Source organism: Aotus nancymaae, unplaced genomic scaffold (assembly GCF_030222135.1).
Source record: "Aotus nancymaae isolate 86718 unplaced genomic scaffold, 86718_ANA_hifiasm-v0.15.2.pri h1tg000030l, whole genome shotgun sequence".
Lineage (NCBI taxonomy): Eukaryota > Metazoa > Chordata > Mammalia > Primates > Aotidae > Aotus > Aotus nancymaae.
The window spans coordinates 16,791,818-16,810,371 of NW_026988443.1; the positions used below are offsets into that span (position 1 = coordinate 16,791,818).

Here is an 18,554-nt window from a genome sequence, read left to right on the forward strand (position 1 = left end):
TTTTATGCAGAGAAAACAATTGTGGGCTAGAACAAAACCATAAATGTGTCTTCAAATCTGACATTTATGTTTTGGGTAACTTTGAATAAGTCACTAATTCTTTCTCATCATGAAGTCCTTGACTTGTTAAATGAAAAACATTAAATTTTTTTGTCACTGAAGTGATCAAAGGATTAAATCAGGAATATGCATGTAAGGTTGTCTGAAAGATACACTTTCCCTACTTCTTGAAAGTACAGCATAATAAGTGACTTAATCCAAGTTACACTGCTAGTAAATGATGTTGGAATCTAGAATTTTTTAACTCTAATTCTAATAGTTTTCTTCTTAAGAAATCGTTTTTGTGCATCCTTGCTGAGAAAACGTATTTCCTGAGAACCCATGGAACCTATCTGTGTCATAGACAGAGGCAGATTGCCCTGATGATTATCAAGATCTTTAACTTTTTGTTTTTCTCTTTTGCTAGGAATCGTTGCCAAGTGATGGTCCCAAAGAGTTTCAAAGATAAGAGGATGCTGTTGATTCTTTCTGAAACTATGAGCCATTCTTTCCATAGCCATTTGTCTGATTATTTGATGTTCCCAAAGTGTGAACTTAGCTCTGTTGTTTTTGTTTTATATATTTATAGGAAAATACAATTGTATAAGCCTCAAGGTCTTCACGTATGCAAATGATCTGATATGATGAAGGAATTCCAGGTTTCCATTTCTACTGTGGGTGAACTTAGTATCCAAAGAAATCTTAAGTGAGTAAATCAGACAGATGATAAATGCATCAAACTTTCTTCCATAATGATTTTTCATACTTGTGCTACCTCTGTCAAATACTACAAACTGAACTCTGATTTCTTACCACCTCCACAGCAGGAAAAGAGAAGTGAAGCCATGTTCCCATCTTCCACCCTCTTTAATTTCCCATCTTCGCATAAGGCTAGTTAATGTGATTCCAATTAACGACCATGGAGAGAGCCCTTTTAATGAGATAAGCACTATATTAAGTGTTGGAAATAGAAAGAAAAATGAGGTATAGTACTCTAGGTCTGAAACAGCTCACAATTCAAAAGATGAGGCAAGTGTGAGCAACAGCTGCTAAAAGGAAAATTTATTTCCTCCTATTTTGGACCTTGCTATTGTGTCTTGCATCACTCTGTTGTAACACTTATCAAACCAAATGTGTTTTCTATATATGCTTTTGTTCTTAATTTTTGCATCTACCTTGCCTGCCCCTCTTTGTCAAAATTTGCGAAGATTTTGAGCATTCTCTTTTCTATAAAGGTATTCTTGCTCCAATCTTCTCACACTAAAATATATGACTAATGCCTTGTTTACTCCCCCTGAGCACTTTGATAAATACCCTAAGACCAGATAAAAGTGATTTTTCATCTTTCCATGTTGCAAAAGATAAGTCCTAAACTTAGAACCCCAACAGCTATTATATCCCAGACACATATCATAGACAGTGTGACTATGAACAAGTCACTTTATCTCCCTGATCCTGTCCTCCTTGGTAAAACAGCATTGTAATACCTCTCCTCAAATGTCATATTATTAATGAGGCTTCCCTGAACAGCATTTACAAAATAATAACCAATCTCTGTTGGCACTCCTATTCTTCCTCACCCAACCATTGAAGTCTCTGTCCATGTGCATTCTAGTGGGAGCAGATAGACCATAAACAAATTGATTTTTTTTGTTGCTTATTCATGTTTACCTAGCCCCTAGAACTATACCTGGCACATAATAGTCTCTTAGTATTTCTAAATATTTTTCAGTGGGTCAATGCATGAATACTTTTTTTCTTTTATGAACTTGTAATAAATTTCTACGGCTAAAAGGAAAAAGATCATGTCCTTTACAAGGACATGGATAAAGTTGGAAGACATTATCCTTAGCAAACTAACAGAAAAACAGAAAACCAAACACTGCATGCCCTCACTTATAAGTAGGAGCTGAACAAATGAGAACACATAGACACAGGGGGAGAAACAACATGCACGGGCGTCTGTCAAGGTCCAAGGGAGGGACAGCATCAGGATAAACAGCTACTGCGTGCGGGGCTTAATACCTAGGTGATGGGCTGATAGGTGCAGCAAATCACCATGGCACATGTTTAGCTATGTAACAAACCTGAATGTCCTGCACATGTATCCCGGAACTTAAAATAAAATAATATATATGTTGTTTAAAAATAAAGAAAATAGAAAATAAAAATGACAGAAATAAATTTCAGTTAAAATAAAAATAAAATAACGTAGTCCATCAGTTACAGGGAAAAAAATATTGTTATAGCTGAATAGTACTCAATTGAGTATTTCTACTATGCTTTCTTTGTCCATTCATCTATTAATGGACTCAGGTTGCTTCCAAATCTTAGCTATTTTTAAACAGTGCTGCAACCAATATAGGAGTGCTAATATTCTTCAATATACTTATTTCCTTTCTTTTGGGTATATACCCAGCAGTAGTAGGATAGCTGGATTAGCTGGTTTTCCTCAAAAAACTAAAAATTGCCCAATTATTAGTTTTTTGAGGACCCTCCAAACTGTTCTCCATAGCGGTTGTACTAATTTACATTTCTACCAACAGTGTACTCTTCAGACATAAAAAACGAATGAGATCCTGTCATTGGCAACAACATGAATGGAACTGGAGATCATCACGTTAAGTGAAATAAGCCAGGCACGGAAAGACAAACATAACATGTTCTTACTTACTTGTGGAATCTACAAATCAAAACAAACAATTGCACTCATGAACACAGAAAGTAGAATAATGGTTACCAGAGACTGGGAAAGACAGTGAGGGGCTGGGAGGAAGTGGAGATTCTTAACATGTACAAAATAAACTGAAAAAATAAGTAAGACCTGTGATTTAACAGCACAATAGAGTGACTATAGTCAATAATAACTTAACTGTACATTTTAAAATAACTTCAAGAATGTAAGTAGATTGTTTGTAACTCAAAGGATAAATACTTGAGGGGATGGATGCCCCATTCTCCATGATTTGCTTATTTTATGTTTCATGCCTATATCAAAACACCTCACATATCCAATAAGTATACATACCTACTATGTATCCACGGAATTTTAAATAAAAATAAGAAAATTAAAATGTAAAAAATGAAGTTGCCCCATCAAAAAATAAAGAAATTTTCATGGTTTTAATGTTTGTTCCCTCTTCAACTCATGTTGAAATTTAGATGCCATTGTAACAGTATTAAGAGTTAGGACATTTAAGAGGTGATTACGCCATGAGGTCTCTGCCCCCAGGGAGGAATAAATGTAATTATCATAGGAATTGGTTGTTGATAAAAAGATGAGTTTGGCCCTGTTTTGTCTCTCCCTCTTACCGTCCCTTTGCCCTATGCCAACTGATGTCTTATGCAGCAACAAGGCACTCACCAGGAGCTGCCACCTAGATCTTGGACTTCCCAGCCTCCATAACTATGAACAAATACATTTTTGTTTATTATAAATTATCCAGTCTGTGACATTTTGTTATAGAAGCACACAGCAAGCTAAGACAGAAATTCTATATGAAAACAAACATATACAAATAGTGACGCCCTTCAGAATTCTTCTGAAGATGCATGGAGGATTCAAGTTGACTTTTCCTGCGTCTCCACCTCTAAGACAGAAAACTCTGATTACATAATACTCAGGAGCCAGAGCAGTACTGCCCTACTTAACAAGGAGCTGCGTGGTATCAGTAATTTATGCCTGTGAAACATTCTGAATACCTTAGGATCAAATTACTGTTGTGCTTAATCTCATTCTTACATAAATATTTGCACATGTGAAAATTCAGCACCTAGACATTTACTGAAATGGTTGCATGGAAAAATGAGGCAAATAGACTCAGAGGCAGGTGTTGGCAGTCAGCACGGAAGAAAACAGCCCTTTGTCAAAGTAACAACCATATGTGGAGTAGCAAACAGACAGAAACCAGGACCTACGGAAGGTGGATGGGGTAAAAGGTGGCTCTGAAACGCCACTTTCTGTCAGCTGCTGAGGGTCTGAACACACAGCCGGGACCCTCTGGTCCTATATTCTAGGGCTGCTCCATCAAAATAATAAGGCTGGTATTTTTTTTGTGTATTAAATGTAAACAAGACTCCATTTTCCACCCCAAATCATTTTCAAGACAATGACCTATGTTGCCAACAATTTTCAGTTCCTGTGTGGCTCACAATTGGAGATGCAGGATTCAAGACAGTAATATTTGGGTTAACATCTTTCAGTGAAATTTATCACTTTGGCTGGAAGGGAACTCAAGTAGCTGAGTGGAAATCATGTGTGGGTCACTTTGAGTATCTTGACTCTAACTCTATAAGACTCTCTGGAAAGGAACTATAATCATTATTCCTTAGATATAAAGAAATGGGATCTCAGGGATATGGAATATCTTAGTCAAGGTCATGCAACTAGGAAATGTTGGGGAGAGAAGTGAAACCTCTCTGACTCCAAAGTTCACAATCAGAACTTTAAATACCAAGTTGTCTCCCCTGAAATCCCCAACCACATTGCTTCCAACTTGAATCCACTGCAAGAAACAGTGACCATTCAGAGGCTTAGCTTTGCTGTTGTTGCTGTTTTCAAATGTAACACAGAGTGCTTGTCTGGTTTGTTTCCTTCAGTAGATTTTTCAGTTACTTTAGATGACAGTCCTCAATAATTATTTTCCAGAGTACAAGAGGCACATTACTTTAGAGTTCATGTGAAATGTAAATAAGACAATTCCCATTTTTAAATGTGCCCTCCCCAAGTCTACTTTCCAATGTTATAGAAAATGATGTGATCTCAGAATAGATTTCACTATGATAATTCTAGTATTTGATTATTGCAATTTAGTATAACTAGTGAATAGTAAATGAAACTTGATGGGTCAGGGTGGGTTCCTTTCTTCTAACTATTACAGGATAACAAAGAAAAGTTACATATAGTGAGAAAAAGCACACAACCTGTACCACATCAATAATCAGTTTCTCACTATCTGATCAATAACAATCTTGTACAGTTATACCATAGGGAAAGACTTTAAAAGTATGACTTTGTAGAGTTGGTAAAACCTGGTTAAGAATGCCACTTTGATACCAAGTCAGATTTAAACTCAAATGAATTGACTAAAGTCATACAGAGAACAAAGTTAATTGTAAAAGAACTGTATGGGGCCACTTCCCTTTGCCCCTTTTGGCAAAGGAAAAACTAAGGACTAGCAAGGTTCATTCCTAGCTCTCTGTTGCCAAATGTTTTTACCAGCTCTACCGTCCCCTGAAACACAGTAAGTCTTTTCTATTATGACTATTTGTGCCTTGGGTTGCTAATTTATACTCTGCTGAGAGTGAAAGCAAGAGAATAAAATATGCTGTTTGTTTCATTATGTAAATATAGTCATTTATCATTATTTCATTAACAGTTCATGAATGTATTTGTCCATAAAGAGCATAATTAGGCAATCTCAATTTCTGCCTTTAAAAGATCCTCAGGTGTCAGAGTGCAAAGGTAGCTTCTAAGATAAATAATACTACAGCAACAATATTAAAGTTAATGGAATGGAAGGAAAGTTCCAATAGTGTTCTGTCACACACAATAAAACTTTACCGCACGTGAAAACTACCTTTAGAGAAACTCTCCAGATATGCAAAAAAAAATCTATCTAATTATAGCTATGCTTGCATTCACCAGCCAGTTCAACTCTGTTAACCTTATGAACACTATAATCTCTAATTTACTAAATTCCAAATTTCTGATCCTCATAGTGATATAAAACTGCCTAGTTCATAATAAAACTATCACACTTAGGATTCTGAATGGCAAATTACACATAATCACAAATTGTAAAATGGCTCTAGTAGAGTCCTTAAATCACTTTTCTAGCTTCTTCTTTGTTTTATTTATATAGCCATATGTGCCTTGGTTTCTGCCCATGAGAACTCAGAAACTGTGTCTTTTTCACTTATTTGAAACACAACACTAGGCCTATAGGCATTTGAAAAATCGACTTATCCTGTAAAAATCTATTTTAAAAGAATGAGTACAAAATCTATTTATTTTCATATATAACCATGCAATTTTCTAATTGTAGGGGGAAAAAAAAGTAATCCTACAGACCAGTACTTACACTCAAAACTACTTTCAAATTAGAGTTTTGCTCCAAGTAGGAAGTCTTATGGCTTTTTAAGGAATGAAGGATTGATTCTCTAGAAACTGAATATTTTTTGCAAGTGACTCCATTTTGAACTCCTGTACCCAACAATCCTGAATCATGCATATCCAGATGAATTGAAACTAATGATACTGGTAATTCAAGAATGTTCTATTAATTTTCCACTTTTCTTTCATAAGATCCAACAAGATCATTGAAATAATAATAAATTAATGATCTCATTACCTTACATGTTTTCTTTATGACACTTAGGACAATAAGCAAGAAAATATCCAATTGGTATAATTTTAGCTTAACTTTTTATGATGGAATCTCTCCAGGTCTTTAAGTTCCATCAAGTCTATGTCTACTGCACACATTTTGTCCCTGAGAGTGGAGATGATTAAAAAGTATCCATTCATTTAATTGAAAATAAACATTAATCTAAACGAGAGCATCAAGGTGTTTATAGTACCTGTCTTCTTTTCCTTTTTGTCTGGATTCCTCTACATTTGCAGATAGGAACCCGAACTCAGCAGAGGTGGAAATGGGACAGATGTGTTTAGAAAACAGAGCTCTGACTTTTACTACCTGGGTACTTCTCAGAAATTAATTTGCCCAGAGATTTTATTTCCTTACATGCAAAGTAAGGACCATAACACCCACTTCACATAGTTACTAAGAAAATTATTGAAATAGCACTAAGTTTGTGATCAATAAATGGTAACTACCTTCCCCTTGATTTTTGGAACAAAATAAAACAGACTGGGATACTCAAGTGTTACATTCCACTGTCATAAATGAGAACTCATAGCTTCTAGAAGGGAAGAAGAGACACAAAGCATCTAAAGAGAATACACTGGTGAAATGTTATGAGCTAGTCCTGTGTAGAAATTACAGGCACATCTTTATGTTCCTGGTCCGCTATCAACAATGTCATAGCCACTGTTCCCTAATTATCAGATGCTGGGATATATCAAATATGACAAAAGATATATTCTAAGTTTTCAGGAAGCATCCATTTTTGAAATCCAGAAACACCTGGGATCTGAAATTGAACATATCAAAATCCTTCTGAAAAAGCCCATTTTCTAACCATGTTCACTCAGGATTTAACTGTCTGTGTTTGTTTGCTCATTTATGACATTATTTGAACAACTATCCTGAGGTAGGCCTGGTGCTAAGCCCTACAATGCATAGTGAGGAAACTAACCAGGATCCCTGTCCATATAGCGCAAACTCTTTAAAACACACACACACACACACACACACACACACACACACACACAAAATAAATAAATAAACTGGCCTGTAATCCTGGCATTTTGGGAAGCCAAGACAGGTGGATCATGAGGTCAGCAGTTCAAGACTAGCCTGACAAAATTGGCGAAACCCTGTCTCTACTAAAAATGCAAAAATTAACCAGGCACGGTGGCACACTTCTGTAATCCCAGCTACTTAGGAGGCTGAGGCATGAGAACTGTTTGATCTCGGGAGGCGGAGGTTGCAGTGAGCTGAGATTGTGTCACAGCACTCCAGCCTAGGTGACAAAGTGAGACTCCGTCTCAAAAACACAAACACACACACACACACACAATTATATTTTTAGCACTAAAAGAGAAACTATGGCCTCACGTTTTAGTTCAGAGAAAATTATTTCATAGGGACGTTTCTGAAATTTGACTTTATGAAGAAACAAATGGAGTATGTGCCTCTTCTTTCTTCCTCCGCCCTCTTAGTGGATTCCTACTCATGCATCAGAAACTACTGTTGGTTTAAAGAAAAGTCAACTCCAACTTCCTTCTCTAAGCTTCTAGCCATTATATATTTATGTAATTAATAGATACAATTAATTATGGGAAGGGGGTGGATATATATGATGTTTAATTTGTTAAACAAGAACATTAGATAATCCTTCTCTTTGGTAGTTACATCTCCAGTTACTTTTGCCATAACCTTTAAAGCAATTATTGAGCACGGGAGATTTCTGAAGGAATATATTCGATATAGTCTTAAGTGCTGAGGATGCAGAGTCAGGTTATAAGAAAGGAAGGGAGAGAACTACACAAATAAACATGAAAGGTTACTGTCTTTATTTTTCTATTTATCTATCTATCTATCTGTCTATATCATCTATCCTACACACACACACACACACACACACACACACACACACACAGACATTTTTCGGTATATAAGGAGTTGTTACAAATTAACATCCCTCGGATATTGGTTAATCTTCGATGCTCTTAGATAAACATGTTTTCCTATAAAATTAATGAAAACAAGCCTTTGTTGTTTTTCACCAAATCATTTTGAACTAGTCATATGAAATTAAGAGCTAGATGTCCAAGGGGAAAAATGACATCACTATATGGATTAAATATACGATTTATTCTGCAGGGACATGATACGTAGTGAGGTGAGAAAAATTCCTGATCCTACCTGCTGTGTTCAAGTTGGTCTAATGCCAATGGGGGATCAATTTTTGCTTTTGTCTCCACCTAAACCCATCCCAAAGCATCCCAGTGTTACGTACTGAGGTGGCTGTGTAGCTCATAGTCTTTCTCTCCAGCATGCACATATGAAGACCTTGATTTCTTCAAATAGACATTTCTTTGACTCTAACTATGGTTAGCACTGGAAAGCTCCTTATGAACTTAAAAAAATGGTTTGTCCAAAGGTGCAGGTAACATGACTGTCACATCACTTCAAGCTTACCCAAGTATATCTAACTGTTCTATGTGTGTGGATTGGGGGAGATTATTGTAATAATCATAAAACAATTAATATGACCTCAACCCCTATCTATTATATCTCCCACAGAAGACACAAAATGGGGAAATAAATGATTTTTAAGTCAATGTGTGCACCCAGTTAGATATCCTCCAAAATGAGACATAAAACCTAGAGAAAGATGGCATTTGTTGGGGGTATACATCTGTATATATTGAACAGACACTTATTAGAAACTTAAAATTACATTTTGTCTTCATCATCATTTATTTTGGGCATTTCAGACAAATCAATGAGATGTAAAGTTAGGTATAAGTATAATTTGTCACTTTAGAGTCTCATTATTCATTCTTCAATGTATTCATTCATTAATTTGCCCAGTCATATTCACTGTAAACTATATGTACCGAGTGTCTGACGCCTGTTTGGCATTGGCCATATTATTTAACCTCAGAGGTCCTCATCTTTAATAAGATATGTTAAAACAGATACTTTACTTGACATAGGAATTAAATAAGAGTACAAGCAAAGACACTGGAGATACTTGCCACCACCAGAGTTTGTTGCTGCCTATAACTTTTATTTTAATTTTGGTTCTTCTACCTCAAATGTAAAGAACATAAGAAAGGCATGTGTCTTTCTCCATACTCTCTTTTGTCATTAAACAGTCACAGAATCATATAATATTTTTCTCTTTCTCTTTAACTGCTGAGAATGTATGTGGGGGCATGTAGGGGTGCATGTGTGTTTGAAAGACATATATCCTGCCTGTCTTCTTGCTCCAAAAATATAGAAATCTATGCCCTTTATAGTGTTTAAAAAAAAAAAAAAAAAAAAAAGGAAATTGGATGAAGAGTGCATTAGGAGGAAACCCTACAGTGACAAAAACCACTCTTCGGCTTCCTCCCAAGTCTTCCTGTCTGTTGGACTTGTGCCTAATATTTATGGGAGAACTCCTGTGCTATGCCAAGAGGCTAACAAGGGACTCCACGTGTTACGGAAGAAGCTACCCTTGCCCTCTTCACTCCTTGCTTCCCACTTCATCAGAGGGCATAATTGGAGGGGGTGTGAGATTTTGTAAAGTAAATCAACTGGTGGTAGAGATTCTCCATTCTTTTATCAGCACTTGTCATGGAAAGAGACGGTTCTTGGTCTCCTATGATGTAACTGTCTCAGGCAATGGTCAAGCCAACTTCCCTCCACTGTATGTCCCTCCTGCCTTTCAAACTTGCAATTCTAAATCCAGCAGTTTTCATAAAAACAGGTGGCTTGTACTGAACACAGCTGAAGGACTTTTTCTCCTACCACCAATGCAAAAGCTTTTGGTTCTTCTGAGTGAAAATGTTCTATCAAAAATATCACATTTTAATTAAACATAAACAAAAATAGCAAAATTAATGATATTAAAGATAGTCTTAATTTGTGAAGATCAAAAGCAAATGATGGTTCATGATACTTTTTTAATATCGTGAAATGATTAGAAAACAATGTTAGTATCAGTGCTTCTAAAAACTGGGTACTTAAATCACAAGAAGTGAAAGCACACATCTGAAGTCAGACAGAAATTAGTCGTATCTGGATTTCTAAATTGCAGATTAAGTTTATTGTGTATAGAGAAATTTATTCCAGTGAAGTCTTCTAATACCATTGAGGAAACAAAAACTGTTAAATTTCTCAATATCACCTGATCACCAATTTATCTTTTCCCCTGACCACACAGCCCTTTGATTTCCTCATGCCAGAAGACCTTATTTAATAGCTCTGCTAATCCTACATTTTCATTTCTTAAACTACCATTAGGTTTTCAGGACACATTCTTTGATATCACTACTCTAAAAAATACTTTCTTGCTCTTCATACATCATTGCTAAGTTGGCATTCTTCTCCATTCCTATGTCATAAACCCTATGTTATATGTGGTATTTATCATACACAGAATTTCAACCTCAGTGCCTACAACATGGCAGCATGCAGATATTGACTAAGTATTGAATAATGTGAAATATAAAGACATTCCCACCGATAAATGTACACCCCAGCATTGTTCATCTATCTGAGTTTATCTCAATACCTACCCCTTCTCAAATGTCTTTGCTAAGCAAGTTCTTGTATCCAGTCCTCTTGGCAGTGGAAATTGTAATCTATGCAATCCTGATTTAAAAGAGACCCTGTGTGTTAGCAAGTTATCATTTTGAATCAGAAGGCATATAAAGGACTCACTTCCATGAAGGCATTCCATGAAGACCCCATGTACTATCCTTGATTTTTCTAAAAAGGAACCATTCATTACGTAGATTTTTTTTTCCCAAGGAGTATTTTTTACTTAGCTCATTTTTACAGGTTCCACAGAGACAAATGTTATTTGTATCCAATGAAGAAAGATAGTCTGAGTTTCAAAAAAAGGTCAATGAATTAACTTAGTTTATTTTTAAGCAGGTCATTTTTCATACTCTCACTTGCCTTGAGCAAAGTTTAGATTGTTCTGAAACTTCACCCTGGTCTCTTTAGATAATTAAGCATTTATTATTCACTTGCCTTGCATTTTATTTAGACTTTCCATCTTCAGTCACCTAGGATGGACTGCAACTGTTTTCACACTGCTGTCCTTAAATTAGTGCCTTTTAAATAAATGCCACATTTCTCCTTGTCTGTGCCCAAAATATTACAAGCAAACATATGGTATTGGGGGTGGCAGGGAGGGGGAAAAAAAAGAAAACATTTTTAGAATACAAATAAGCTATTTTCAGCTTGTTGAAGTACCACAATGAAAACTATTCACAAGAATGACAATTCGTTTCACAATTACTACTGCCTTCCATTTTCTCTGATGCTACACTGCCTCCTATGCCTAGCAACAGAGGAGGCCTGAACCTGATTCCAAATTCTTTAGGTCTCTTTTCAAACCAGTGTCATCCCCTGGGATGAGCTATACTGCTCGGAAGTTAAGTGGGAGCAAGAGAGACATCAAAAATTGAGGTGTGGAATCAGGTAGATTCACCTTGAATCCTGCTTCAAACACCATGGGCAAGAAACATATCAAGTCAAGCTCTGTTCTCCCATCAGTAAAAGTGAGACAACACTAATACCTACCTTAAAATATTGTGTGGATAAAAATAAATTCAATAATGTATGCAAACCCAGTTAGCAAGAACATAGTAAGAGTTCAATAAATAAGATGGTTGTTCGGTTGTTGTTTTCATTCTTCCTGTAATGATTTGACAGAGGAATGTATCTAAAGGTGAGGAAGACATATTATTTCATTCTCTCTGAAACACAGTTCTGTCATTTGCAAAATGGAGACAGAAATTCTTCACGCCACAGTTTGGTTTAGTGTCTTCTCAAACCTAGAAGACTGCATACACACGATGCTTTGGCTTTCTATTGTTGCTGTATACACATGATATTGTTGCTGTTATTATCAGCAGCAGCAGTAGTACCATCACAGTGACCTCCAGAAAAGGAAGATATATTAATAACCGTGTCTTCTTTGTTTAGTGGTCCCAGAACGTTTCTATCTCCTTGTGTGATCTAGAAGCAAATCTGAGCAAGGTTTTATTATGATTTCAAGGCTCATTTTTGCAAGTACAAGAATAACATTGTGTTGCCTAGACACTTAAACATAGTATGAGACTTGGAAAAAAGCATGAATGCCAATCCTAAATGAATTTCAAACAAAACAATCATATCTGAGATAATATGGTGTTCTTTCCATCAGAGAAACTGATTAGAGTATAGACTGGATACCAAGCTTCATTCCCTAAATGTTTCTTCTCACATCTTCTTTACAAATTGTGGCAATTTGCACTTTCTTCCTCCTTCCCTCTATCCTTCCTGCTTCTTTTGCACATCCCTCCCTGCCTTCTCTTCCTCTAGCTCTCCCTGCCTCCATCGTTCCTTCTTTCCTTCCTTTCCTTCTTCACTACTTACTGAAGGACTTCTAGGTGCCAGACACTTAGCATAGGAATGCAAAATCAACAAATCATCCAAGTCCCGTTCTTTCATGGACCTTGCACTCTAGTATAATAATTAACTTATAATATATCAACAAGTCAATAAACAAGATAACCCTAATTGTATTACGCTCAAAGAAGGAAATACAGAACAAATGGCATATTTCTCTGTGCTCTTAAGCTGATAACTGAAACAATAGAAGAAGCTCTCTCTGATATGGCAACAGAAAATAATTCCATGAGGTGAAACGTAACAAGCAAGGGGAGAGCAGAATTTATTTGTTCCAAATTCCAGAGTTCTGTTTTTAGTATCCTTGCAAGGAAAAAATAAGATACATACAAGATTTATTGTCTCATGCTCTGGTGTATTTTTTGTTATTGAAAATATGATAGCATCAAAGATGAGCTGACAGTGGTCAATGGGCAATCTTCTTTATAAAGAGTATAAATGTGACTGGCTTATGTAACTTGGTGAGGGAGTGTTCACTGTCACAATATTGATCATTTTAGCTACAGATTTGACCTTTGCTAGTACGCCAGAATCCTGGTGTAAGAGAGAACTGAAGGATGGTCCCACATACTTTAGTAGTGATGTGTCATGGTATTCAGCCAACATTTTCCGACCCGTTTATGCTGAGTCACTTCCTGAAGTAATGCACAGACCCATCATGTAAAGAACCATCTGGTAAGACACTCCCAGAGGTATGTGGGTCTTATGTAATGAGTCTCCATTCATCCCTGACATTTTCTTTCTTTTACTAGAATTTGGATTATTGGGTCAAGATTAGTAGCCATTCTTAATGTTTTTGATACATAGCATGCATTTTTAAAATCAATGTACCTATTAGTATTACTACTATCAGTTTACTCACCAAGTACTTACTATTCCTGTGTATTACTTTTTAACATCACATTTGCTAAATTTATAGAATCAAAAGTTTTTTATATACATATGTGTATATGTACATGTATATACGTATGTTTATGTGTATATACATATGTGTGTATACATGTATATATGTATACATGTATGCACACACACACATATTTACACACACACACATTGTAGAAGGCGCAGAATTCTACCCCTTGGATTTTCCTGCCAAAGGATTAATTTAAGGATTTCCAGGCAGTTAGCTGAGACCCTGTAGCTGAAGCAACTTTAGGATTAACCTCAGGATCCAAGCCGAGACCCTGCTCTTCCCAGGCACATCCCAGCCAATGACTTAGCAAGTTGACTTTATTAAAGCCTGGCCATTTATGTGCAACATGGGACTCCTTTTTTTTTTTTTTTTTTTTTTTTTTTTTTTTTTTTTTTGAGACGGAGTTTCGCTCTTGATACCCAGGCTGGAGTGCAATGGCGCGATCTCGGCTCACTGCAATCTCCGCCTCCTGTGTTCAGGCAATTCTCCTGCCTCAGCCTCCTGAGTAGCTGGGATTACAGGCACGCGCCACCGTGCCCAGCTAATTTTTTGTATTAGTAGAGACGGGGTTTCACCATGTTGACCAGGATGGTCTCGATCTCTTGACCTCGTGATCCACCCGCCTCGGCCTCCCAAAGTGCTGGGATTACAGGCGTGAGCCACCGCGCCCGGCCGGGACTCCTTTTAAGAGTAATCTTTGCTCCAGGGATTCCATTGGTTTGGCCAAGATGTTGTCAGATCTACATTGCCTTATACTACTTTTTCTCTTCTTTCATTACATGGATAAAAGATCTACATTTGATGTGAGCAACTTCCATGCCCAAGTAGACTTCATATCTCTCTTATTTTTCACAGTTGTAAACCTATAATAAGCCATTGACACTCATATCTCTGTCTCAGCATTCTATTTTCCAAAGGACCCAACTAATACACATTTTTGGTCACCAGAAAGGGTATTTGCTTTGCATATGCTTACAGAATTTAAACTCCAGATGTTCATGGCCACTGCCTCTTTTTTTCTTATTTTTCTAATACAAAAAAATGTTAAACAGTGTCCTTAATCTGTTTCTGCATAGTTTGTATATCCTCCTTTAAAACACACACACACTCGTATCACTCTCCATTTTTTTTTAAAGAGAAGTCCTCAAAAATAGAGTCTACTTTAGATTCTTGGGGACAACTAAAAGTTTCTGCTTTCATATGAACACACTTAAGCATAATTTTGCAGACATTTACCCAAAAATGTTTACATTCCACTCATACATATTTATGCTTCATCTAAAGAACTTAGCATGACTTTTATTGATTATTGAGTTTAGCTTCATTTTTATTTGCATTGTGTCTGCTTTACTTAAAAACCTCAACTTCATTCACCCAACATTTATTAAGAAACTATGATGTGAATTATTCAAGTATCATTTCTCTCCATTACATTATCCACTATAGTGCCAAATAAACTTTCTAAAATAAAAATCAGATAATTTGATATCTGTCAGATTGGAAGTAATAAAACTAAAATGAGTTTGTATTGATATAGATACACATTATGCTGAGTAGAAATGTAAATATGAAATGTTGTTGACAACAGTTAATTAAACAAATGGCAATTTATCACTGAAACTTAAAATTGGCCAAATCCTCTCACTTAATAGGGAGCTTTTATCATCTATACCTCACAGCAATTTATTCTTAAGAAACAAATTATTTAAATTGCATTGCCATGCTACCTTTATGTATGTGAAAAAAAAAATCTGTCTTTTGAAATGAATTGTGAGATACTTGCAGACTCAGATTAGCCTTTGTGATATTTTCTCCCTATATTTAATTCAGTGCCTGGCACATAGTGAATGTTCAATAGGTATTTCCTGGATTAATGTCTATTTTGCACTGGGAATGGTGAACAAAAAGACCCAAGTGAACAAATAGCTAAGAAGAGAACATTACTCAAGTCCACTTTGGCATCTAACACGTTTCTGTCTTACAGAAGATCCTGTGCCATAGTTATTACCTATAGAACTGAATTTCAAAAAAATTTGACATTAGCTTTGAAATTAAGGACCAGGATGTGAGTCCCACCTCTGCTATGAACTCTGCCACTGTAACTTTGCCCAAGTTATAGGACATCTCAAACCTAGAGCCAGCCACCTGCTCTGCCATTTCAGGATCATCAAGGGACCCAAATGAGGAAAGTTTAGAACAGACTTCCTTCTTGGCTGAGGAAGGATATATATAATTATACCCCTAATTAATGCATTTTACAAGAGTTGTTTCCTGTTTCCAAATCTAAATTCAATTTTATGCCCTGACCTATTTATATATAAATGTACTTTTTCTCAGTATTAAATGCATTAAGATTTTGCCCTTTGAATTTAAAAGAAAAAAGTAAAGATAGGCTTTAAATTTTTAATTTAATTAATAACTGAATTAATGATAAGTCATGGAAATTTATCTCAATAATGCTGATCATGAATCAAATGTATAATAATATATGTGTACATGCCTGTACATTGAATTTTTCTATTTTGAAACTTACAGACAGTACCACTGGATATAGAAGAAAGCATACAAAAAAGATATTGTTTTTTTTAACAATAATCACTCTTAATAATAATTTTAAATGTTCTATAACAAAACCTCACAGGATTTACAACAGACAAAATATATTTGATCTCTTAATATACTGTTGAACAATTAAGAGCACATATCTTCATTTATAAAAACTTATTTTTATAAAGCTATTTTTAAAATCGGGTTTAAAAAGCCTATTTGTTTGTTTGTTAGATAACTTATTTCATGGCTTATAAGATCTGTACCACCAGATCACATGGTACTAGCTGGATTTAATATTGACCATAATCATATCTTCATAAGAGCTCTAATGGATAGATATCAGTATTGTGTTTTACAATGAGGAATCTAGTAGCAAATGTAGTAATATCTAAAGTGCACCGAAATATAACCACATGCCATGCACTGTATGCTTAATATTTATTGCTTCATCTAATCTTCATCACAATACTATGTGGTAGGGTCCATACCCATTTTATAGATGTGCAAATTGGAACTTAGATACTTTTCAAGCATCACACAGCCAATAAGTGACTGGATTTTTACTTAAATCTAATATTTAAGTTTGTCTGATGCATAACCACATGCTTCCCTTTATTCCAGGATGAAAAATGGTGTCAGGCCATGTGTTAAACAGGTGATGTGCTACAAAGGCTCTGTGATTTGTTGCAATCAGCATCAAAATGACTGTAGGGCTCACAACGTACCTCACATTGCATATTCGAATATTATTGATGCAGGCAGTGAAATATTTAAATATAATATTTCATAATCCAAAATCCAAATCCCAAGAAAAGTGTTTCCCTGAAGCAAAAACATGGGAAAAATAATTTGAAGTTTAGGCCACAAACCTGTTTCAGGCTCAATGGAAAAATAAGGCTGCCCTTCCAATATACTATAAACCAACTTTGCACTGTTTCCATAAACTGGGTCATCAGCGTCGGTTGCCGTTACGTTAGTGACAGACGTACCTAATAAAAAAGAGAAAGAAAAAATATAATAATTAACACATTGTTCTGTGCCAAGAGATAATTTTTTTCAAGTATTTTGTACAGAAATCCATGTGTAGGGAATAAAAGGAAAAGAAATCTTTTTAAAAAGATGAAGATAAAGTGCTCTGTCATAACTTCAACTATATCTAAGTCTTTTAAAATAAAGAGTCCTCGAGTACTATATAAAGATACTTTTAGTATCTGTATTATTTAAGATTCCTTTGTAGTTTACATTTTAAAGATAAGTATTAGATGTATGTGGGCTTGGGGAATATGCAAAAGAATCCTAACAAAGAAATATGAAATAAGGTTAATAATATAATATACCATGTCACATTTACATCTTACAAAAGCACAACTAAATGTACCTGGAAAAACTGGCTGCTGAAGAATAGTCTACAGAAATATCAAAAGAATATTTTATCCCATCTTATTTAATTCTTCACAACATAAAATTTGATCTGAACCACCAATTAATAATCTTGCTTAATTAGGAATGATGGATAACAGAATCAAAACCTTTTTTCCAAATTTATTTTTTATTCTCTCATTCGTTCTACAATTGAGTATATACAGCTTGCCTGTTATGGAGTATATATATTAAAATATAGGGGAATGCATTTGCTTTACCCTGTAGGAAATAGGGAAGAAATTTTAGTTAAAGAGCATACCTATACATTTTGGATTTAAAGAGCAACCAAATCTCTATACATTTTGGTACCATTTAATAAAATGACTGCCACCTGCCTCCTCAAGTATAGTGTTGGCAGACATGTAGGTAATCAAACACACACACATACACACACACACACACACACAACAACAACAAATCTTTACAGTCAAGAAGCTCAGAAGCTCACAGGTTGGTGGGGAATAAGAGGAGGAAGGGACAAACAAATAGAAAAAGAAATTCAGCTGAATGCGGTAGCACCAACTATGGATACCTCACTTAGTCCAGCACAGACACGGTGATCAGGAACATTTTTCTGAGAGGTTGCCTTTCAGTTAAATCATTCAAAAAAGGTAGAGTTTAACCAGGAGAAGGGCACGGAAGGAATTCCAACAAGAAGATAAACATAAGTAAAGGCAAAGTCTTGTGAGAAACTATGGAAAGTTCTGGGCATCCCTGAAAATGGAGAGAAAATGAAAAAGTCTGGTGTAGTAACAAGAATCACATGCTGTGAGGGCAGGACCAATGTCTTCATCCAGCAAGTACTGGAAATATAATAGTTATTGAAC

At 35.6% G+C, this 18,554-nt stretch overlaps 1 protein-coding gene across 3 annotated transcripts in view; it reads right to left on the bottom strand.

Moving 5' to 3' along the window:
• Positions 1 to 18,554, bottom strand: part of CDH8 (cadherin 8) — a 382,992-nt gene that overhangs the window by 177,939 nt on the left and 186,499 nt on the right. For all 3 annotated transcript variants that reach the window (XM_012462530.2, XM_012462528.2, XM_012462529.2), the window contains exon 4: positions 17,175 to 17,294. In XM_012462530.2, the coding sequence (XP_012317953.1) occupies positions 17,175 to 17,294 (120 nt within the window). The remainder of the gene's footprint in view (positions 1 to 17,174; positions 17,295 to 18,554) is intronic.